Below are 21,726 nucleotides of genomic sequence, written 5' to 3'. Positions count from 1 at the left end.
GGACACCATGGCGGCCAAAACGAAACATCAACTGGGAACATAAAAACAGACAGCAGCGGTGGGGGGGGGGTAAACCTAAATCCTGGAAACCAGGATACCCAAAAAACCAGAGCCTTAAAAAGGTACAGGAACCGCAGTCGCCGTAGTCATAGTTTAATATCCATTTAACATGCTTCGTGTTGTTGTTGTTGCTTTTGCTTTTCACTGAGAGAAATTCAACAGAAGCTAAACAATCCTTTTATATATATATACTTACAAATCCCCCCTGGTTTTTGTAGCAGTGGAGTGTGTGTGTGTGCGGGGGAAATTCCCAAAGTGATTATATTAATACAACATGAGCCACAAGTGTGTTGCATACATTGAGGCGTGCCGACTTGAGCCAAACGAATCCATGACAAAACTTTTGCCCCATTGTATGTGTGTGGGTATGTGAATATATATATATATATATGTGTATATATATATATGCCCTATTCATGGCATATGAAATATACATAAAGCCAACGAAGCCAACGAACCAACTCTAATAATAATAAAATAATAAAAAGCAAAACAAACTTTTCACCATACTCAAAAGTTGTGGGCGGCAGAAACTAACCAAGAAACTAAAACTAAACATGTATATATGTATATATATTCTGGATATTATGCCAGCCACAATCAGTTCCTTGTTTAAAAATCGAGAAAAGTTTTGAGGGAAAAACTAAACCCTTAAAACTAGCAACTTCCTAGCACAAATATTTTTAATATTTAGTTATTTATACTTAAAAGTTAAACAAAATAATCTGAATGCAAAAACTCACCATAAACATTGGTTTAAAATTATCAAAAGACGCACGATATGCTGTGATCTGTAAAGGGAAAATTCAAAATATTAAATAATTTATTTATTTATTTTTATAAAGATTTAAATTCTTGTTAAAATATTTATATTTATCTTAAAATATTTATATTCATCTTAAAATATTTATATTCATTTTAAAATATTTATATCCATCTTAAAGTATTTATATATATTTAATAAGTAAGTAAAAGTAAATATATTCAACTTTCTTCAAGAGTTTTTCTTTCCTGTTGCATTTTGAAAGCAAGTGAAGGTCATCCTGAGTTGCATATTTCAACGATGCCACATCCTTTTACACCACACACATACACACCTAAGCTTACCTGTGTCTAATGAACTAAATTTACATTTTCTCTCGTTTTTTCCTCTGCTTTTTGGCCAAAGTTTTTTTTTTATTGCACTGGGGAAAATTAGCTTAAATTGCTGACAACCATAAAAAGCATTCATGAATTTAAAGGTGTTTTTTATGCCACCGATAATTCCAAAGGATAACTGGCTTTCTACTATTAATCCTTGCGAGGGACAAAAGCAAAACAAAAGCATTTCCCAGAAACATGGTTTATTTTCTATATAAAAAGTGTACAAAAGGTGCAAAGCAAAGGCAATTAATGCATTCCAGCTTTAAAAAAAAGGCTTATTCTAGTACAAAATGCAGCTGTTGCCATAAATAAACTTTAGAGGAAAATAAAAAAATGCAAACTTAGCTTTTCTTAAAAACTAAAAGCATTTTCATATATTTTCTATAGCTTAGCTTAGCTTAACTTTTTAATTTATTGAAATAAATATAATATTATCAGCTTTCTGAGCCTCCTTTTAACTCAAATTTAGCTATAATTGTTTTTTTGTTATGCCTTTAAAATGTATGATTTGCAGTGTATTAAACTGTCTGCTAGTATTTGTCTTTTTCTGCTTCAACTGCCTCCAAAATCATCCTCCGCATCCACTACTCCCATTGCCTTGCCCTTGCTCCTGCCTTGCTTTGGTAAAAATCATAAAAAAAAAACATAAAACTTTGAGAAGCCGAACTTTGAATACCCTTGAAAGTTGCAATTTTAATCACAAAAGTAACTTAAAAAAATATATAAAATATATTTTATATAAAAACAATAGATTTATAATATTTTCCATGAATTTTTCTGACACTAGAAACCATAATTTATATATGGTTATTTCAGTTGGAAAGAGGTCTATATTCCTTCCAACTGAAATAACCATACCCCAATCGGTTAGGGTATTAAAAGGCGGCAACAGAAGCTCAGCTGGCTAAGGAAGCTCCCTGCTCGCTGTTTATCTCGCTCGCTGTGCACATTAACCTCTTTGTTAATCATTTACAAACAAATGCAAATAAAATAAAATACAGCAGCCAAGGTAGCAGCAGCAGCAGCAGCAGCACAGGTAACAAAAACAGTGAAAGACGACGGACGTTCGTTGGCGGCTATGCAAATATAAAAAAAAAAGCAGGCAAATGAGCAGCGAAATTGCAAAAAGGTCGGGCGGCAGGCGGCCGTAAATAGGGGGCGGTGGGTGGGAGAACTTAGAGGGGGTGGGGAGAGCGCGGGAGGAGGATAAGCTCTCGAGCTTTACGGCATACACAAAAATACGGAGGCGCATCCGCCACGCCCATTCAAGATTTGCACCAGTTACGTAGATTTTCCTGCCAGTTTTCCGCTTTTCTCCTGGCCATTCCAGAATTCATCTCAAAATCGCTAAATAATTCAAGGAAACTTTTGTGACTCTTCTTTGGGAGGGGGGTGCTTTTTTTCAACTGCAAATTGCATTTTGGCCTGGTCGAAAAAGCCAACTCCCGGTGTTGACTTTTCTCGAAAAACTTTTAATCAACGAACCGGGGTGGTTGGCTTTTGAAAAGGGGTTTTCCATCGGAGGAGCGTTCCAATTTTCCCAACTGCTTTCATATGCAAAAGATACTTGACTTTATGCGGCTGTTCTCAGGCAGCTTCATAATTAGTTTGATGATGTTTGCAGTTGAGTCCTTACTCATTTATATAGTATATAATATATATATATATAATATATATAAGCATCTCCTAACCACTGATTTTGACCTGGGTTGCCTTTGGTTTTTGGCTTAGTGCGTTGCCAAGGCTCTGAAATTCATTCATTTTGTTGGCCCTAATGATATTTTAATTAAAACTATGCCGCATTTGTTGTCTGTTGGTCACTCTGTCGCTCTGAGGGGGGAAAACCTTTTGGCTTTTCACGCTGCTTTAATAAAATTGCTCACTTTAAGGTAAGTGTGTGTGTGTGTGTGTTTTGGGCCTCCTGATTCGATTTTCGTTGATTTCCCAGAAAATTCCGTCTGTGTGCCTTAGGGGACTTGGGGTTTTGCTGAATTTATATGCTAGAATCCTTGTTGTGGCGGCAATCTTTGATCAAATCGAAAGCGAAGCCATAGTATCCATAAGACACTTATGAATGTGGGTTACCTTTGAGGTATCTCAAGTATGAATACTTGGCCAGATAACCCAAAATTAAGTAGTTTGCGGTACATGTATCAATTTGAAGGGCCTAAAATAACGATGGATGTGTATAATTAGCTTTTATTACATTTTTAAAAGATAGAAAACTGCATAATTTTCCCGTGAAGCTTTAAATTTAAGAAGAAAACCTATAGGTAGCTCAAGCTGAGACTACCAGCTAGCTAGCATTGTAAATAACAAACAGTTGCAAGCTGTAAAAAACTGCAACTGCACAACATCAACAACACAACATTCTGCAACAGTCACTGTTGCCTGCCCATCAAATGTAGTCGTATCTGGGAGTATGTCCCCGGCTCGTATCTAATCTTCCCTGCCATGTATCCGCCGCCGTTTGTGAGCCAGGTAATTGCCCGTCCAGGAAAAAAAAAAAGAACATGTTACTCACTAAGGGCAACTGGCAACGCCATCCCCCAAGCATTTCGCTCTCCATTCCCCCTCGCTGATATCACAATGTCCCGGGCAGCAAACATTTATCGGCAGACACAAACACAGAGGACAAAAACCTTGTAAAAAGCGGATTATTTAAGGATATACAAATATTTAGAAATATACTAGGATATTTCAGAAATCAATGGAGTTCTTAAAACCTTTAAAATGTGTTTAAAAGTAAAGCTATGAAAATTTTAAGGTACTGAAATGAGTGAAAATTCAATTTTAGCTTAATTTTTGACAACTTTTAAAGGTATCACCACTTTATAAAATATGTAGAAAACTCTTTTTTAAACATTTTTTTCAGAATTGGTTAAAAAAATCTAAAAATTGGTAATTAAGTCTTATTTTCCATTTTTATTTTAAGGAAATTTTAAGGTTATATCAATACTTTTAAACAATATAAATCGATTTAATATTTATATATCGATTTGATCGTTGATAACTTTTTTTAAATTAAAAAAATATATACAGAATAATTTAATAGTTATTCAAAATTAATTTATTTCAATACAATTTTAATAATCACATCTCTTATATCTTTCCTTCACTTCCCTTTCTCTCAGTGCATCGGAGCTGCCAATGATGACGCCGAAGTTGAGTTGGCAGGCAGGCGTCTCGTCGCGTCCGCCATGCTGTCAACGCCATGCCGCCTAACGGTTTATTTGCAAAGCGTTCAAACTGTCAAAATGGCGTGCGGTGCGCGCTTAGCCATAAAAAAAAAAAAATACCTAAAGTAAAACCCCAAAAAACAGAAACACAAACTGAAACCCAAACTGAAACTGAAACAGAAACAGAGCAACGACGTCAGTGAGTCAATAATGTAATTTTCTCGTTTGATATTTCCACTACACACACACACACACACACACAGAGGCAGGGAAAAGCAAGGAAATGAGGAAATGAGTTGAAGGCAATCCCTTAAATGAACCCAGGCAGCATTCCTGAAAAACGATTTCAACTAGGTTAAAGGGCAGGTAAATAACTACAAAAAAAAAAACACAGAACAAGGTTTGAATTTAAGAAGACTTTTTGGGAATTTTATAGAAATAAAAATAGGAATATATATATCATAAAATCCATGAACTTTCAAATATTTACATTAAATTGAAGTCACAAAATATAAAAAAAAATAATTTTCTCAAGATCTTAAGATGGTTTCTTAAATTCTCAAAATATTTATTACAAAAAAAAAAAAAAAAAAACAACAGTTTAAAAATAAAATTCATTAGCCAAGTTAATCACACTCCAGGTCATGCATGTCCATTCACGTTTTCCACCACACTTGATGATTGCAATATCCGAGTGTGAATGCGAATGTGTCTGTCCAAATGCATTATTGTCGGTTTTTGCGGTCGACCGCAAACACAATTCATTCTAATTTCGAAATGGTCTTCAAACACGATTGACAGTTTGTCGGTTGTGAATTGCTTTACAGAACAAATAGCTGTAGTAGTGATGGAAATACCCAGTAAATTCATAAAAATATTTAAGGTTGATTTTCCCCAAAATAAATTATGTATATAAAAACAATATCAATAAGGGATTTATTTATTTTTCTTTTCTCTTCCCTAAAGCCTTTCTAATCGGATATATGTATGTATATTTATCTTAATCAATCAACGATGGGACTATCAAAACGATTTCGATTATAGCATATTTAGCACAAAAGCTGCTGCTGGTGCGAAAATGTCACAACAAAAAAACAACAAAAAATTACGCATACGCCCTGGGTTCATTCAGTGGATGGCACAGCACGACATCGCCTGAATAGCTCTACTCGAAGCGAGGTGAACCGAACCGAGCCTCACCGAATTGACGGCCTTAACTCGATTAATGCATAATACAATGCGAACCATAATTGTCACAGTGCCAGTGAAAATGGTGGTCATCCGAATGGATATGGAAATTGAAATGGAAATGGGTATATGGAAGGTGGAATCGGAATCGGAATTGGAAGTTGGACGGGCTAAGGCAAACGGACAAGGGATGACCACAATGGCGGCGCTTTAATTAAACAAAATAATATGTAATTGGTAAGGTAATTCTCTGGGTCCCCCAAACCACCACCACCACCAGTAACATCTGGCACCTGCCGCAGTTCGTATTATACCCGAGATATTGTACCTTGTTTTGCCATTGCTGTTTTTTATCTTTGAGCTGCTAATCCTCAGCGATTTTTGATAATTTATGATAATTCAAGTTTATTTACTGCATACAAGACCATAAATTGTTACCAAGCGATTTCCCTTTTGGGAGATAACAGTAATTCCGGAACTGCTTATATTGTTTTTATCTATTGCAAAATATGGCATTGAATTCAGATTCAGAGATCTTTTTATTGGCTTTATTTCAGCTCATTAAATTCTTCTTACATTACTCTTGAATAATTTTTGATTTATACTTAAATTCTTAATAAAAAATAATATTTATATATAATAATGACTAATAACAAAATAATGACTAAGACTTGCGGAAACAAAGCACTCTTGAATGTATTGAATACCTCATGAATTTGTTATAATTTTGTACTGATTATTGTTGCTTTGAATAAAATTAACCATGGTTTAGCCTGTGCGATAATAAATTTTGTTTAACGGATAATATATTTTTTCGCAGTGCACTGATCTTAGTTTTTAATCGATATATTTGTGCCCCCGAGGAGAGTGTTTAACTTACGTATTTAATTAATTGGCTGCTGTTCTTGCTTTTTTTACGCTGCCCTATTGTGCCTGCTGTTTACTTTTGTTGTTTATTTTTGTTTGCTATTCGTGTGCTGTTTGTTTTTATTTGTTTTTCCCGCCTGGCGAATTTGGTTTGAAGAGCATTGCAAAATTCATGGTTTGAGCAGCACTCTCTTGTTCTCTTTCTCTAGCTCACTCTCTCGTTTTCACGTACTGTTTTTTTTAGCAAGTGGACACCTGAATGCTTTTTGTTGTTGCACTTTGTTTTTCTCACTACAAAATAAAAACGCACACAATACACAAACTTTGCAGCGCGATCGCGGTATAAATTTGCTTGCGACGAGAATGAATAGAATAAATTAAGAATGGAACAATAGAAAAAATGAAAATTCAACCTGTGCGGCAAACGAAACTGAAACCAAAACTGAAAACCAAAAACCGAAACACGTTGCCTTCCGTTTCGCCCACCGCTGCTCCTGCCCCCTCTTTTTCTGTCTCTCTCTCTCTCTCTTTGCGTGCCTGGCGTTCTTCCTCTCTCCTTTCCACTGTGTTTATCACAACTGCGTGTGGTTGTGCGAGCGGACTAACGGGAAAAGCTCAGAGGGACGACACTGACCAACTAAGAAAGAGGAATGAAAAGCGAAGAGTTGAGCTGAGAGCGGAGAACGCCAGAGAGAGCCAGCGGCGTTAATCTAAGTACGGTGGAGACCCAAAGAAGAAATCTCACAAAACAATAATACCCACACTGAAATGGTAATTTTTATGGATATTTAAATATTACAAAAATAAACAAATTAATTTGTATATACTGATATAATTTTAAAAATGTGTTGTATTCTATTTCTCCTAAAGATTGATTACTGTGTACTCTTCAAACGAAAACGAAAATGACAACAAAGCCCGTTGAGAGAAAGAGCCTCTCTCCTGCAATCTCTGGCTCTCTTGCTGGCGGTGCGTGGGTGCCAGTGTTGCTAGTTTAGCTTATATATTGCCGGGTACAATTAAGCATATTGCATATATTTAGCTTGTTTTAATGTTAATTTAGCAATATATGTACGTAGTAGTGATATGAACGAGCCTATTTTAATAATGTAAGGTTTGTCGGATTTGGTATAGCTTGTTTTTCAGCTATATTGAGCTTATTTTTAATCAGATTCTAGCTTGTAGCTTGCCATCACCTGACATCACTGGTGGGTGGTGATCGTGCGAGCGAGTGCAAATATGATTATTGTTCTTTGGCTCTTTCTCTCTCTTCCCCTATTACCTCCCATCCATGTTCGTGTTTGCCTGTATTGGCGCGATGAGTGTGCGACGCTGTAACGCCGTTCGGTTTGTTTGTTGTTGCAGCTTTATTGCACAATCCCATGCTGCCACCCACCGCCACCCACTGGACCTGAGCCATTTTGGCTCTCCCGCTAGCACTGCAGTCTCTCTATCGTTCGCTCGCAACCGCTGCAGGGCAAACAAACAAACAAACAAAAGGAGACGGCAGAGAAAAGTTTCTGATCAGAAATCGCACACTTGCTGTGCACCGAATTCAAACTAAGCGCCAACTGCAGCCACAGTGATCCCCCGATAATTAAACTCGAGTTGAAAAAAAAAAACAATATAAAATTGTTGTTACTTTTTTTTTGTTTCCAGTGCATTTTAAAGTGCGTGCGAAAGAAATGGGGGGATGGTGGGTGTATCGGTGCGAGTGGGAGGCAGTGCGAATTTCTGTTTGCTCTGTCGTTTTGCGTGTGTAAATTTCAGTGCTTCAATTTTATGTGTGTTCTCTCCCCTCCTTATCCTCCTTATCCTCTTTGCCACCTTCTCGTACGCTCATTCGTGTTAGCGTCGGCGTGCGCTCAAGTAAATTTCTTCTAATTTAATATTTTGTTTACATTATTTATTCATTTACTTATGTATTTGCGTACCTTCCTCTTTGCGCGGTTGTTTGTTTATGTATTTCACCTGTTCCCATCTCCCCGGCCCTCTCCTGTGCTTTATCACATTGCTCCACTGCTTCCCCTTCGTGAACGAAAAACAGCATACAATTCTTGGTATATTTTTCTCTCAGTGGGAGAGATTTCAATTTGAAAAACACAATCGCTATTCGAAAAAGGCACCTTCAAAATATTGACAATCGGGAATTTTAATTGATTATTTGTGGTAAATATTTACGAAAATAAATTAGCGGTATTTTTCTTCTATCTTTAAATCACTGTCGGATTTCCTTAAAAATAACAAAAAACGGGAAGGATATAAACAATATTTTCATTTAAAATGCTGGATCATTCTTTAGTGGAAAAAATGGTTATAAACAGATAGCTATTGGAACTGAATAAATAAATAAGTGTGGAATACCCTTTTAAAATATTATAAATGATTATTTATGATAGATAATTATTAATTATTTATAAATTATTATCTATTTTTCAGTGTACAGTGTTAAAATTAACAATAAAATTATTGTATTAAATTATCGTAAATTATTGAGCCGAAATATTTCACCTCTAATCCTCTGATTTATTTAGAATTAAGATTTATTTTCCAAAGTGTTTATTTTTCTTTTTTTAATAAAAAGAGCTTTGATTTCTTTCGTAAGAACTTGATGATTTTTCATAACAGAAAAAGGAGTCTGCTATGGGTTTTTTTTCAATAAACAATCATATTCATTTCATGAAAAATTTTCCTTAGAAATTGGATAATTCAACTGAAAGTAAGGACATTGTCATATTTCATTCCTACAAAAAAAAAACTTCATATAAACACCAAATCATACAAGTTTTTTAGAAACTGTCTTGTAACCCAAGCTAAGTTATACAAATAAATATATCTCAAATAATATTTACGTGGAAAACAGGTTTATTTTTTTTAAAGAAAAGTATTTAAAAAAAAAATTTTTTTTTCTAGGCATTTATTACCGATCGTAAATTATCATAAAAAACTACCCTGAATAACAAAAACATAAATAAATAAAATAAAATAAGGTTAATATAAGGTACTCCTTTTTTTTACGATATAACATCCTATAACAATTTTTAATATATTCAAAAATCGTAAAATTGCTGTGCCTTTGCATAAATAAGACAATAAATAAAATAAAAAAAATATTTTTGCCAATAGTTAGATAAGAAATTAAGCTATCCCCCCCTTCCAGAGCTAGGATAGAACTAAAGTAAAGTGTTCATATTAACATTAGACCCTTTGCCAGGATTTGCGAAATTAAAAGAGACGCCCAGAAGCACGCTTTAAATTTGTTTAGTTTTTTAATTTTTTACAACCCCCGCATACACACGCATGCACACATATTAAGGATGCAATTTTTGAATGATTTTGCCAATTCCCACTTACCTCCGCTCGTTTGTCTTGCTCTCCTTTTTTGCTGCTCTTCTTTGTTTGCCGCCTTCCTGTTTCTGCTCCTTTTCCTCCAGTTGGACTTCTCTTTTGCTGCCTTTTTCGCGCCTGTGTGTGCGTGTCTGCTTGTCTCGTCTGCGCCCGTGTTTGTGTTTCACTTTGATTCTTTTTGTTGATTTGTTGTTGCTGCTGCTTATGTTTATTTATTTACTTGTTGTATTTCTTTGGTTACTTGTTTCGCTTTTTGCACATTTTAAAATTAACACCGCTGAATTACCAACGAGAGCACAAGGAAAAAATGTTGAAAAAAACAACGCTATTGTTTACACGCGCGCAATTACAAAAATAAAATGTGTGTTTCAAGAATGAAAACCCAAAACAAGAGCGCAAAAAAGCAGGAAAAGGAGTGCAAAAAGCGCGTGTTGCGCTGGAATTTGATTTATTTCTTCTTCAACTTTCTTGCGCTTTTTGTTTTGATTTTCTTCTGCTGTTCGCCGCACGTTTTTGTCCCTGTTCCTTTTGGTTTTTGGTGGTTTTATTTCTCTTTCGGTTTATTGTTTATTGTTTGTTGCTGCTGCTGTCTGGCTGTGTTTGATGCAGTCGCCGCGCAGGGTACAAATTCGCGTCCGATTCACACCGAGTTCGCTGGCAGACAGTGATGTCACCTGAGCAAAAAAGCTCGATTACCCAAAATGAATAGCTAAAAAAGCCGAATTCCAAGGGAAAAAAGCTAAGAAAAAAATCTGATTTTTTAAAAATAATTTTTTGTTTCAATTTTAAATATAAAATATTAAATCGAAGCAGTTATGCTGCGTTTGCAATAACATATATAATTCATTTATTTTTCAATACTTTTCGTTTGACGCACATATAAAGTGCTTCTTCGAATATTCTTATTTGCCTATTTTTAAAGAATTTAAATATTTCAATCTATTACTACCCAAAGAATCGCATTTATTCGAATCGAATTCACAATTAAATAAAGTCTGCTTTAATTTTCTGAAAAAACTATAATTCCCGCTGCCTGCTGTTTTTAAATTTTCCCCGAAATCACACTATAAAAAAGCTTAATTTGACGGTAAAAAAGTGGGAATGACATCACTGGCAAGAATGCCAGATTGGCCAAAAACACCGTTCGAGAGGAGAGGAGCGAATGAGCGCGTGAGAGAGCGAGAGAGCTAGGGGAGAGAGAGCTTTCGTTGTGGCTGCGTAAAAAAGGTAAATAAAAAATATAGGATTTTAGGATAACGTTTCGAAAATTCACGATAATGATTTTTGATCTTTTTTTTAAATAATTTTTTTTAAATAAATGTCTATGAACTATAGAGAGCAAAGATACAAATCTAAACACATTAACAGTTTATGTTTGTTGTTATTTTTAATCAGATTGTTTTTTTTTTTAATATATTAATTAGAAAGCAAATAAAATAAATATTTGCAAAGCGGCACCACTACATTTTTTTTGGAATCAAAACTCCTTTTTCGGAGTGCGCTCTTTCGGACTTAAAAGCTCTACAAGATTCCAAGATTTTAGGCTTAAAATATGAACTTCAATTTGTAATAGTTGCTAATTTTTTGAAACAGCGCGCCCTAAAAAGCTCTCAGCAAAACCATCTGGCTGCTGTACACCCGCTATCTGGCAGCTCTTGCACGAAATGTCTATCGATAGCCTTCAACTGTCAGCTGTTTTTTACTTGCACAACAATTCTGCTGCAATATTTTTCCAGCGTTTTTAACAAATTTACTAAAATAAAATGCGGCTGACGAACGTTTTATTCAAGAAAGTGAAGAGCAAGTGAGTGAAATGAGCGTACTGACAAGATTATTGCCTAATTTTGCTCCCTTTGACAGACGCATTATGGTTGTGCTGGAAAGTGTGGTCAGCGGACATCAGTACAATGCCTTTCGAGATCGTTTAGCTGAAAAATTGGAGATAATACGCTTTGATCCTTATAGTGAGTATTACAAAGGGTTGAATATATTGAAACATACAAATTTATTTCATATTTCTTATAATTTCAGTTCAACAGGAGAGCCTCTACCGCGAACGCAAGAAAATTCGCAGCGCCTAGTCGAAAATACCCTATTTACGTTAATATTTGCACTAGAAGCTATGCATTTTTTTTAATAAATTTAAATTTTGACATTGATCTCTTGGTAAAAATGATTTATTTTAATTTAAAATTATTTTTTTTCTGGGTATTTCAACTAGTTTTATCGATAGCTCATGTGGCGGTGAGGCCAGATTCAGCAAAAGAGAACATTGGTCTCAAAAAGCTTAAAATAAATGGAATTATTTACTGCAAATTTAATTTGCATTGCATTTTTTAAAATTTTGTACTGTAATAATAGTTTAATAAACAATTTCTTCAATTTTAAATTACTTATTTTTAAATGCCTTTGTGATTATCGATTATCGATATCCGATACTCAACGCAAACAGCTGTTTAAACCGGCAAATTGTTAAAATTGTGAAATCTTGTGCATATTTTCTGGAATTATGTCCGATTCAGTAGAGGAAAATGGCAATAAAGAGCCGGAGACGGAACCCGGACCGGATCCGGAGCCCGAAACCGAAACCGACCCCAGAAAGCTGCTAGAGACAACGGCCGCCTGCCAGGAGGACGAGGACCTGGCCACCATTGTGACCGCCGAGGAGTATCTGATGCACAAGGACGTGGTGTTGCTGGAATACGAGAAGCAAATGTTCCTGGACACAGTGCATGCTGACGGCCTGCTGGTGTGCGCCAAGTAAGTTGAATAATTATTTAAAATAAATGAAATACTTTTTAAATTAAATATGGATAACAGAGGCCTGAGCTACGAGCGCGTCCTAATCAACATCCTGAAGGCCTACAGCGATGCGGGCAACCTAGTGCTGGTAATCAACAGTTCTGACTGGGAGGAGCAATACTTCAAGTCTAAAATGGAGGCCAAATATGTGCACGAAGTGGCCAATATGGCCACGGAGAGGTGAGCACTAGAAGTCTTTCAGAAAACCCCCATTAATATGAAGTTATTTCTCCCTCTCGCTCTTTTTAGAGAACGCGTTTACCTGGAGGGTGGCCTGCAGTTTATAAGCACCCGCATCCTGGTGGTGGACCTGCTCAAGCAACGTATTCCCATAGAGTTAATCAGCGGCATTATTGTGCTCCGTGCCCACACCATCATCGAGAGCTGCCAGGAGGCCTTTGCCTTGCGTTTGTATCGCCAAAAGAATAAAACTGGCTTTGTGAAGGCTTTCTCCAGCAGCCCCGAGGCCTTCACCATTGGCTACTCCCATGTGGAACGCACTATGCGCAATTTGTTTGTGAAAAATCTATACATTTGGCCCAGATTCCATGCCACTGTCCGTGGTTCCTTGCAACCTTGGCAGGCGCAAACCATTGAGCTGCATGTCCCGCTCAGCCCGAGCATGACCTCCATTCAAACGCACATTTTGGATATAATGAACTTTTTGGTGCGCGAAATAAAGCGTATCAATCGAACTGTTGACTTGGAGGCGGTCACCGTGGAGAATTGTGTCACCAAGAAGTTTCACAAGATTCTGCAGGCGCAGCTGGACTGCATTTGGCATCAGCTCAACTCGCAAACCAAGCTGATTGTGGCGGATCTCAAGATTCTAAGGAGTCTGATGATGTAAAAACAAACTTTTCCTTTTTAAAAATTCATTCTAAACTTGTTTTTTGTTGTAGATCTACCATGTATCATGATTCGGTGAGTGCCTATGCCTTGATGAAACGCTATCGCAGCACAGAGTATGCTTTGAGCAACTCTGGTTGGACTTTACTGGATGCCGCCGAGCAGATTTTCAAGCTTTCCCGGCAGCGTGTGTTCAATGGCCAGCAGGAATTCGAACCGGAACCTTGTCCCAAATGGCAGGCTTTGACTGATTTGCTTACCCAAGACATTCCAGGGGATATGAAACGCTGCAAGAGAACAGTTCAGCCCAAAGTGTTGATACTCTGCCAGGATGCACGCACCTGCTATCAGCTGAAGATGTATTTAACCCAGGGAGGAGCACGCTTTCTCCTACAGCAGGCTCTGCATCATGAGGTGCCCGTGGGCAAGCTGAGCGACAAGTATGCAAAGGAAAGTCAAGCCAATAAGATAAATCCGCCTCCAACCAAGGCAACGAAATCGGAGGCTGCAGTAGCCACTAGTTCCCAACCCCCCGCTGGTTTGGATGAGCTGGCTCAGCTTTTGTCTGATGCGGAGGCCTCAGCTGAGTCCCAGCGCTTCGAGGAGAGCTACATGCTGACCATGACCCAGCCCGCTGAAAGGGAGAAGCAGCAACCCCAACAACAGCTCAAAACCGATCCAGATGTATCTATTTTCGAAACCATACCAGAACTGGAAGAGTTTGATGTCACAGCTGCCTTGGAGCTGGTTTCCCATCAGCCTTATATATGCCTGCAAACCTTCAAAACCGAACGAGAGGGTTCTATGGCTTTAGAGCATATGCTAGAGCAGCTGCAGCCCCACTATGTGATTATGTACAATACAAATATAACGGCTATACGCCAGCTGGAGGTCTTTGAGGCACGTCGTCGCCTGCCAGCAGTGGAGCGCCTAAAGGTTTACTTCCTCATACATGCACGCACAGTGGAGGAGCAGGCCTACCTGACCAGCCTGCGCAGGGAGAAGGCGGCCTTTGAGCTGATCATTGATACCAAAAGTGTGAGTGGGTTTTAGTGTGTTAAATTATTTGAAAATCTTGCTTATTTTTGTTTGTTTTTTCCAACAGAAAATGGTCATACCCGAGTATCAAGATGGCAAAACCGACGAGGCCTTTGTCTTGTACAAAAACTACGACGACGAACTCTCCAGGGAAGACAATGCCAAGAGTCGCCAGGCTGGTGGCCAAAAGGCCACAGATGCCGCTTCCAAGCAAACACCCAAAATCATTGTGGATATGCGTGAATTTCGCTCAGATTTGCCTTGTTTGATACACAAAAGGGGCTTGGAGGTTTTACCTTTAACCATCACCATCGGTGATTATATCCTAACACCCGAAATCTGCGTGGAACGTAAGTCCATCTCCGATTTAATTGGTTCCCTCAACTCTGGACGCCTGTACAATCAGTGTGTCCAGATGCAGCGTCACTATGCCAAACCTATACTCCTCATCGAATTCGATCAGAATAAACCCTTTCACCTGCAGGGCAAATTCATGTTGTCGCAGCAGACGAGCTCAGCCAATGCGGATATTGTCCAGAAACTGCAGCTTCTTACATTGCATTTCCCAAGACTCCGTTTGATATGGTCACCCAGTCCTTATGCCACTGCCCAGCTGTTTGAGGAACTAAAATTGGGCAAACCCGAGCCGGATCCTGTCCAGGCAGCTGCCTTGGGCAGCGAGGAGCCAACGGCGGGCGAGCAGTTGCATTTCAATAGCAGCATCTATGATTTCCTGCTCAGATTGCCCGGGATTCATACACGGAATATACATGGCCTGCTAAGGAAGGGCGTCAGCCTGCGGCAATTGCTGCTGCGTAGCCAGGCGGAGCTGGGGGATCTGTTGCAGTCACAGGAGAGCGGCAAGCTGCTCTATGACATTCTGCATGTGGCCCATCTGCCCGAGAAGGATGAGGTGGCCGGCTCAACGGCTTTGCTGGCGGCGGGCAAGCAATTTGGCGCCGGTTCGCACAATCGTTTCAGGAAGGCGGCAGCCGAGGCGCGAAGGGGGAGGCGATAGGGTGAGTGAGAGGAGTAAGAGGAGTCAAGGAGGAGTGAGAGAAGGCAGAGAAGCATCAATATATGTATATATGGCGCGAAATTATGGAAAATATTTTTTAAACGTTGCAATTAACTCGCCAGGGGAATGGGGAGCAGCAGCAACAGCAGCAGGTTGCAGGTTGCAGGATGCAGCTGTTGGTGTGTCTGGCCGGCAGACAACGTTGACAAACGGGAACAGCGCTGACCGCTGGGGATGCAGAGGCATGCCGAGTGCCTGAAAATCAATTTTTAATAAATTTTTAATTGCCACGCAAGCAGAGTCTCTGAGTGGAGCGCCTGCACCTGCAGCCCAGGACCCAGTGATTAACGGAATTTTTTATTTTTTTTTAACTGGCAAAAAACCCGAAAAAAAACAGCATAAGATTCCCGCCAGAGACTTCATTACATTATGTATTTATTTTCTTTTTTGGGAAAAATGTCCATCAAATTACTCTTTAATTAATATAATTATAGGTTTCCTTGTGAAATATATATTTAAAAAAATCTTGAAATCCCTAAAGTTTTTCTGAAAAATTCTAAAAAATTTCAGCCTCTATTTTGGATTCTGTGCGAAATTTCTAAAAACCGCAATTGCCATGGCCAATTGAAAATTAGAGGCAAAAGCGGGGTAAATTGGCATTCAGATTGGAATAGAGAATAGGAGAGTGGAATAATGCAATTTTCAGAGGGGTGAAATGGAGTGAGTAGAGCGGAGCATGGGGGAGGGGGGTTATGGGTACATTATCCCCTATGAATTTTTGGAAATATTCTAAATTTTTTTCTAAACTTTATTTTTTATTTTTTTGTTTTTTCTTAAATTAAAGTTAGCTGCATAAATTTTAAGAAGAATTTTATATTTTTTTATATTTGATAATTTTATTTTTTTTTTGTTTTTTAATTTTTTTAGCATGTTTTTTACTTTTAATTTTTCTGTAGTTTGTTTTTTTTATTGAAATATACAAATTTTAAAATAAATGTTTTTTTCTTTCAAAAGAATTATATTTGAAAAAAGAGAATCTGAATATATATTGTCTGTTTTGAGTGACTTTTTATATTTCTTATACTTTTGTGTAGCTATTTTTTATATATTTAGTTTTCTGTAAATGGTTTTTATAATTAGAAATATTTAAAAATAAAGATAATTTGTTTTTAATATTCTTTAAAGTAGTTTTTTATCTTTCTAATAATATCTAAAATATATAAAGAATTTTTTTATTTTTTTAAATTATTTTACAGGGCATCTACTATTCGTTGTGACCACTTTTCGCCACTTCTTTTCGTATTTGCTTTTGGCTCTCGCTTTTAGTGCTCCGCTCTTGTCCGGCTCATTGGGCAAAGCGCGCTTAGAGCGTGTTTGTGATTGTTGGCATTATCTGCGGGTCCGAGCGCCACACCCACCCCATCCACCCACCGCTCGTGGCTGCTAGGGAATCCCCCGATTCGTTTGTGTGCCACACACGTACGTGTCTGTCTGTGTTTGTGTTAGTGTCTGTGTATTTGCTGCATACTTTTCAGCGCAAGTGAATCTAAAACTTGGCAAACGTTTCGACTTTGGACTTTTCGACTTTCGTGCTCGTGGACTATGGACTCCTGGACAGGCTGGACAGGCTGGCTGGCTTTTGTGGCCTCCAATTCGATCCAAAAGCATATTTGCCAATTGGCTGCGCTTTGTGCGAAAATGCCAGAGGGAGCAGGGGCTTCCCCCCTCGGAAAAACACTGGGGCAAACTGTTGAAAATGGAGGCCGACCGGGGGCACAATTAAAACTCCATTACAGCTGGACTCCTTCGGCCCTTGATTGTCCTCTCCCATGCTAACCAGAGAGCTCCTGCGTCCCATTTCCCATTTCCCTTTCCGCTTTCCCAGCTGGCCGCAACAAACGCTTCAATCAAGCGCCAGGACAATGGCCAGAACCTGAAGCGCAAAAGCCCGAAAACATTTGGCCCCCGCTTTTACCCGATTTTCCCTGCTTTTCTCCGATTTTCTTTATTTTTTTTTTGCTGTCCCGCCCGATTCCCACAATGACAACGTTAATTTTCACTCACCAGACCCCAAAATGGATCTTTGATTTTCGGGGTATTTCCCTTTATTTTTTTTGTGGTGGTTTTGTAACTATTTTTTTTGTTTTTTCTTTCTATCTTTTTTTGTATATGAAAGGTTTAATTCTGGTTGATTTTTGGGAGGCGGTGTAAGTGTTTGTTGTCCGGAAAATGGGGCAGACATTAAGCCCTTAAAATCGATATTTAAGGTCATATTTTTTAAAGGCATTTACTTGGTTACTTAAATATTTAAAAATATAGAAAATATTTTAACAAAAAGCTGTACAAAAAGTCTTGTTAATTTAAATAAACAAAGCAATTTTTTAATATTATTTATTTTTAAATGCATAATCTTCAAGTGTTCACCAATTAATAATCTTTTAGCCACAAAATCAGCTTAAAGGCCTTCCCAAAAACATTTTATAAACAGATTAAATTTACGCCTTGGCTTTGCCATAAATAAATCAGCTTATGAATTCATTTAAGTCTTAATTGCGGAATGTGTTGTGTGTCTGTCTCAAATGAAAACTTAAACTAAACACAAAACAAAGTCAGTGGAGTGCGAAATGAAATTAGCTGAAATTCCACAAATTTAATTGGACAAAGTTGTGTCCGCTGTGTCCGTTGTGTCCGTCTCGCTGGCTCGTATATAATTCGATAATTGATCGGAATTAATTGCAAACTTTTTGCATACTTCATTATCATCCTGCCCAATTATAGCCTCCCCCACTCGGGTGATTGCCTGGGAAGTGGGGGAATGGTCCAAACAAATTAAAAGGCCGCACCGTTAACCACAGGCATCATTAAATATATCCAAGCATGGGGATGGGGGGGGGGGAAATGGAAAAAGTATCTGGAAATTGGCATTTGAACCTGTTCTCCATGAAAATCTCATCAGTTTCCCGAGTTGAGTTTGTAGTTCATCCTTTTTAAGAGATTTTCCAGCTAAATATAATCACGAGTCCTTGAAGCAATTATTTACAACTTGGGAGGTGCTCCTACCAGTGAAAATTCATTAGTCAAAGTCAAAGCCAAGGCAGGCATCGATTTTTGCTTAATTTCGTTAAGGCAGGACATGGCCGTAGGAGTTGCACGAAAATTTCCGGGGCAATTTGACACATTTGAGGAGAGTAATGCCCAGTACTTAGTATCAGTTTTGGGGGGTGTGGAAAATGCAGTTAAGAAATTCTAACACACACTTGAGATGGAAATGCCTTTGACTTTGAATGAGTCACTGCACTGGGAGAATATATGTGATTTCAGGAATTTTTTGGTGATAAACAAAGAGAGTATATATATTTTTTTATATAGCTTAAGCTGTTAAATAATATGAAAAATATTTAAAATAATATTTAAAGCTTATTTAAAATATAAAAAAATTATTTACAAGCGAGCTTCTATTGTGGTGATCAGTGATGGTACTTTGTAGCGATTAAAAATCGATAAACTAAGCAAAAATGTACAAAATCGAAATACTCGAAAGGGGAATCTTAATTTAAACTTCATTATATTAAATTTAATTAGAATAATAACTTAATAATTATACCAAAATGTCTTAAATAGCTGTAGAATATTTATTTAATATTTATAATTAATGTATAAGAAAATAAATCGATAAAAAGAAGTAATCGAAAATAATCGAAAGAGTTTGGTAAACTTTGAAAAACTAAATAACCCAAATTTATTTAGAAATATATATAAAAATATATTTATAAATTAAAGTATATATTTTTTAATTTTTAATAATTATAAAATGTAATTGAATAACCATAAATCTAAATATTTATAAATTTATTAAGAAAATAAACAAACACAAAATGTGTTAACCTAAGGCTAAAACCTTCACTTACTTTATAATTTTTTTATTTATTTAATCTTTAAAAATGTTTTTTTTTATTATCTTTGGGTTTTTCCTTATTTTCCCCATTTCCTGCAATTTTCCTAACCCCCCTAAATGCACTCGAGCCGGCTTTACTACTCAAATACCAATACAAGTATATAGATTTTGTGCACCGAAGGGTATTCATTCAGTAGTTTCTGGCTTAAAGGTGGCCCGGGAAATGGGGGGAAAATGGGGAGGTGAAATGAAAACGGGGCGTGCCTTTTTCCAGGCGGGACTGCTTATCATAAATGACAAATCTGGAATGTGAATGTGAATGCGAATGCGAATGCTAAACGACCAACAACTAAATGGGCCAAAAGAGTCAGACAGCTCTCGAGTTCCGAAGGAGAATGGCTGCCTGCCTGGCTGCCTGGCGTTCCAATTTTCCTGCATTTTGGTGTAAATGTAAATGTAAACGATATAATCGCTTCAATCTTTACCAAAAGGGAGGTGGAAAATTGCTACCCAAGTGGAAAACAGAGAAACGGGAGCCACGAACCATAGACCAGGACTTGCCTTGTTAGCCTCTTGCCTCTTTAGCTTTTATTTATTTTATTTTTGTTTTTTTTTTTTGGTAATTCTGGCCAAAAATTGAGGGTTTTTCCCTCCCCAGTGTGCGATCGATGACTTCTGGCTGGAATATTAACCGGAAAGTAACCATTTGGCTTTACGCAAATTACCAGTTTTGTACAGGACTTGCTTTTGTTGGTAACAAAAACAGGGAGAGGAAACGTTAAGAAATGGTGTTCACATTTTTAGATTTTTAAGAAATATTTGGGAATATTTTTTGTTTAAGTTTGTGGGATTTTAAGTGAATAATTTACAATATCTAAACCCAGTCACCCTCTCCATTTTATTCACTTCCATTTCTATCGGCAGCCTTTTAACATCGGATTTTGGTTCCTGTTGGTTCCTGGGTCAGCTTGTCGGCTTTCGATGTCGCGTTATCAGTACACCGATCACATCCTGGAAGCCTTCAATGTCTTCCATCGATCCATGGAACTGGACGAGGTGGCCGGCTATGTGGCCGAAATGGAGGCCAAGTCCGTGGCCGAAGTACGCCTGGCAGTGGATAATACCCTAACAGCTGCCTGGCTACATGGCTTTCTCACCCGAGACGATAACCAGTTCACTCTGGCCTGTGGCTACTGGGATGATGTGCAGCGGGGAGCGGTGCAGGAAGGCAGCCGCCAAAAGAGGCACTCGGTCACAAAGTCAAAGTCTTATCAGTAAGGTTTCTTTTTTTATTTCTAACTCTGAAATTTATATTTTTATTTAATAATCTTGAAGCTTCACCATTTCAGAGAGTGGAGAGACAATCTCCGATGGTGCTGGCCTCCAGGATATGAACTATGGCGACCAAATACTGTCTGCCTTTGCGGTTCAGCGTCGTCCTCTTACTTTGGCCGACATTGTGAACTATGTGTCCATGGCCTCGAACAAAAGTCCAGCGGAGGTCTATGGGACAGTAAGATCTACCCTGGACTTGGCCCTAGCCCATGGGTTTGTGCACAAGCAGCAGGACCAGGCCTTTCTGCTGGCCAAGGAGCTGCAGCAGTCGCTTTAGTCCTTTTGGATTTTTGGTATCTAAATAAAAGAGTGAGACTTATTTTTAAATATAGAGTATATAAAGTAGAAAATTAAGCAGTTTCCAGGACGTTTATTCTGCCTGAAGAAGAGCTTAACCCGGAATAGTTTGTATTAGCACATTTAAGTAGAGACATTAGCCAGGATATGTCCGTCTCTTGGCTCTTTCACGATGTGTGTTTTTCCCAGAGAATATGAGCTGACATCTGGGCTTTATTTTGCCCCGTGTCACCAGGTGGTGTCCAGTCCCAGCTACCATGACACTTGTCCAACAAGTCTGGCTTCGTGTACATGTCTCCCGGTTAAGTGACCGCACTGGGAACCATTTGATGGTGACCCAGTTCGTATTGATTTCAGTCCAGGAACAGTCTGTTCAGTTCAGAGTGTGAACAAAGCACAAGCCATTGGCTTTTATTGTTTGCCAGCCGTCGGCCGGGGAGTATAACCCCCAAAAAGTCGGAGGGGGGCAAAGGACTCGGGACTCTGGGAGTTCCCATCGAGATGTGGAGACTCAGATAAGCTTGCACCTTTGCAGTCCCCAAATTGGGCTGTCAGCTGCCAGTGATTCTGTCGTTGGGCAGATGTGAGTGTGAAGTACACTGAGGGCAAAAAGGTAGTACTATTTATGTTTATTAGTTTTTTTTTCCAATTATTTTAAATAGTTTTATATTTCACTTCCTGAATAATTACCCATTTCCAAAACACCT

At 38.0% G+C, this 21,726-nt stretch overlaps 4 protein-coding genes across 8 annotated transcripts in view; 3 read left to right on the top strand and 1 right to left on the bottom strand.

The window, feature by feature from the left end:
- The window catches only part of norpA (no receptor potential A), a 56,047-nt gene extending 45,613 nt beyond the window's left edge, over positions 1-10,434 (bottom strand). For 3 of the 4 annotated variants that reach the window (XM_017175063.3, XM_017175065.3, XM_070287758.1), the window contains exons 1-3: positions 10,295-10,434; positions 9,792-10,062; positions 804-851 (exon numbers count right to left, since the gene is read on the bottom strand). The gene's annotated coding sequence lies outside the window, so the exon portion shown is untranslated. Of the gene's footprint in view, positions 1-803; positions 852-6,450; positions 6,862-9,791; positions 10,063-10,294 lie in introns of those variants that run through there. The other variant, XM_017175064.3, reaches the window with a different exon arrangement.
- A 1,019-nt stretch (positions 10,435-11,453) lies between these two features.
- Positions 11,454-11,944, top strand: LOC108080277 (large ribosomal subunit protein bL33m). The gene is made up of 3 exons (XM_017174941.3): positions 11,454-11,589; positions 11,646-11,749; positions 11,817-11,944. The coding sequence occupies exons 1-3, from the start codon at positions 11,549-11,551 to the stop codon at positions 11,864-11,866; spliced, it is 195 nt and encodes a 64-aa protein (XP_017030430.1). The 5' UTR covers positions 11,454-11,548; the 3' UTR covers positions 11,867-11,944.
- Positions 11,945-12,238: 294 nt separating this feature from the next.
- mei-9 (DNA repair endonuclease XPF mei-9) lies at positions 12,239-16,021 on the top strand. 2 transcript variants are annotated; one of them, XM_070288402.1, is made up of 6 exons: positions 12,239-12,545; positions 12,606-12,767; positions 12,837-13,433; positions 13,490-14,474; positions 14,542-14,824; positions 14,959-15,246. In XM_070288402.1, exons 1-6 carry the CDS (start codon positions 12,295-12,297, stop codon positions 15,093-15,095), a joined length of 2,415 nt encoding a protein of 804 aa, XP_070144503.1. In that variant the 5' UTR covers positions 12,239-12,294; the 3' UTR covers positions 15,096-15,246. The 2 variants fall into 2 exon arrangements, with proteins under 2 accessions (XP_070144503.1, XP_017030614.1); XM_017175125.3 differs by having other exon boundaries at positions 14,542-16,021.
- Positions 16,022-20,283: 4,262 nt separating this feature from the next.
- On the top strand, positions 20,284-21,049 carry LOC108080276 (uncharacterized). The gene is made up of 2 exons (XM_017174939.3): positions 20,284-20,661; positions 20,723-21,049. Exons 1-2 carry the CDS (start codon positions 20,369-20,371, stop codon positions 20,997-20,999), a joined length of 570 nt encoding a protein of 189 aa, XP_017030428.1. The 5' UTR covers positions 20,284-20,368; the 3' UTR covers positions 21,000-21,049.
- The last annotated feature ends 677 nt before the right edge of the window (positions 21,050-21,726 follow it).

Source organism: Drosophila kikkawai, chromosome X (genome assembly GCF_030179895.1).
Source record: "Drosophila kikkawai strain 14028-0561.14 chromosome X, DkikHiC1v2, whole genome shotgun sequence".
Lineage (NCBI taxonomy): Eukaryota > Metazoa > Arthropoda > Insecta > Diptera > Drosophilidae > Drosophila > Drosophila kikkawai.
Note: the sequence above shows the minus strand (reverse complement) of the source record. Positions and strands in the feature narration are given on the sequence as shown.

Excerpts from the sequence above, each read along its gene's own strand:
- LOC108080276 (XM_017174939.3), top strand. The coding sequence starts at position 20,369 with ATGTCGCGTTATCAGTACACCGATCACATCCTGGAAGCCTTCAATGTC. Across the intron at positions 20,662-20,722 it reads ACAAAGTCAAAGTCTTATCA|CTTCACCATTTCAGAGAGTG; the intron begins GTAAGGTTTCTT and ends ATAATCTTGAAG.
- LOC108080277 (XM_017174941.3), top strand. The coding sequence starts at position 11,549 with ATGCGGCTGACGAACGTTTTATTCAAGAAAGTGAAGAGCAA. Across the intron at positions 11,590-11,645 it reads TTCAAGAAAGTGAAGAGCAA|ACGCATTATGGTTGTGCTGG; the intron begins GTGAGTGAAATG and ends TCCCTTTGACAG. Across the intron at positions 11,750-11,816 it reads AATACGCTTTGATCCTTATA|TTCAACAGGAGAGCCTCTAC; the intron begins GTGAGTATTACA and ends TTATAATTTCAG.
- mei-9 (XM_017175125.3), top strand. The coding sequence starts at position 12,295 with ATGTCCGATTCAGTAGAGGAAAATGGCAATAAAGAGCCGGAGACGGAA. Across the intron at positions 12,768-12,836 it reads GCCAATATGGCCACGGAGAG|AGAACGCGTTTACCTGGAGG; the intron begins GTGAGCACTAGA and ends CGCTCTTTTTAG. Across the intron at positions 14,475-14,541 it reads TGATCATTGATACCAAAAGT|AAAATGGTCATACCCGAGTA; the intron begins GTGAGTGGGTTT and ends TTTTTCCAACAG.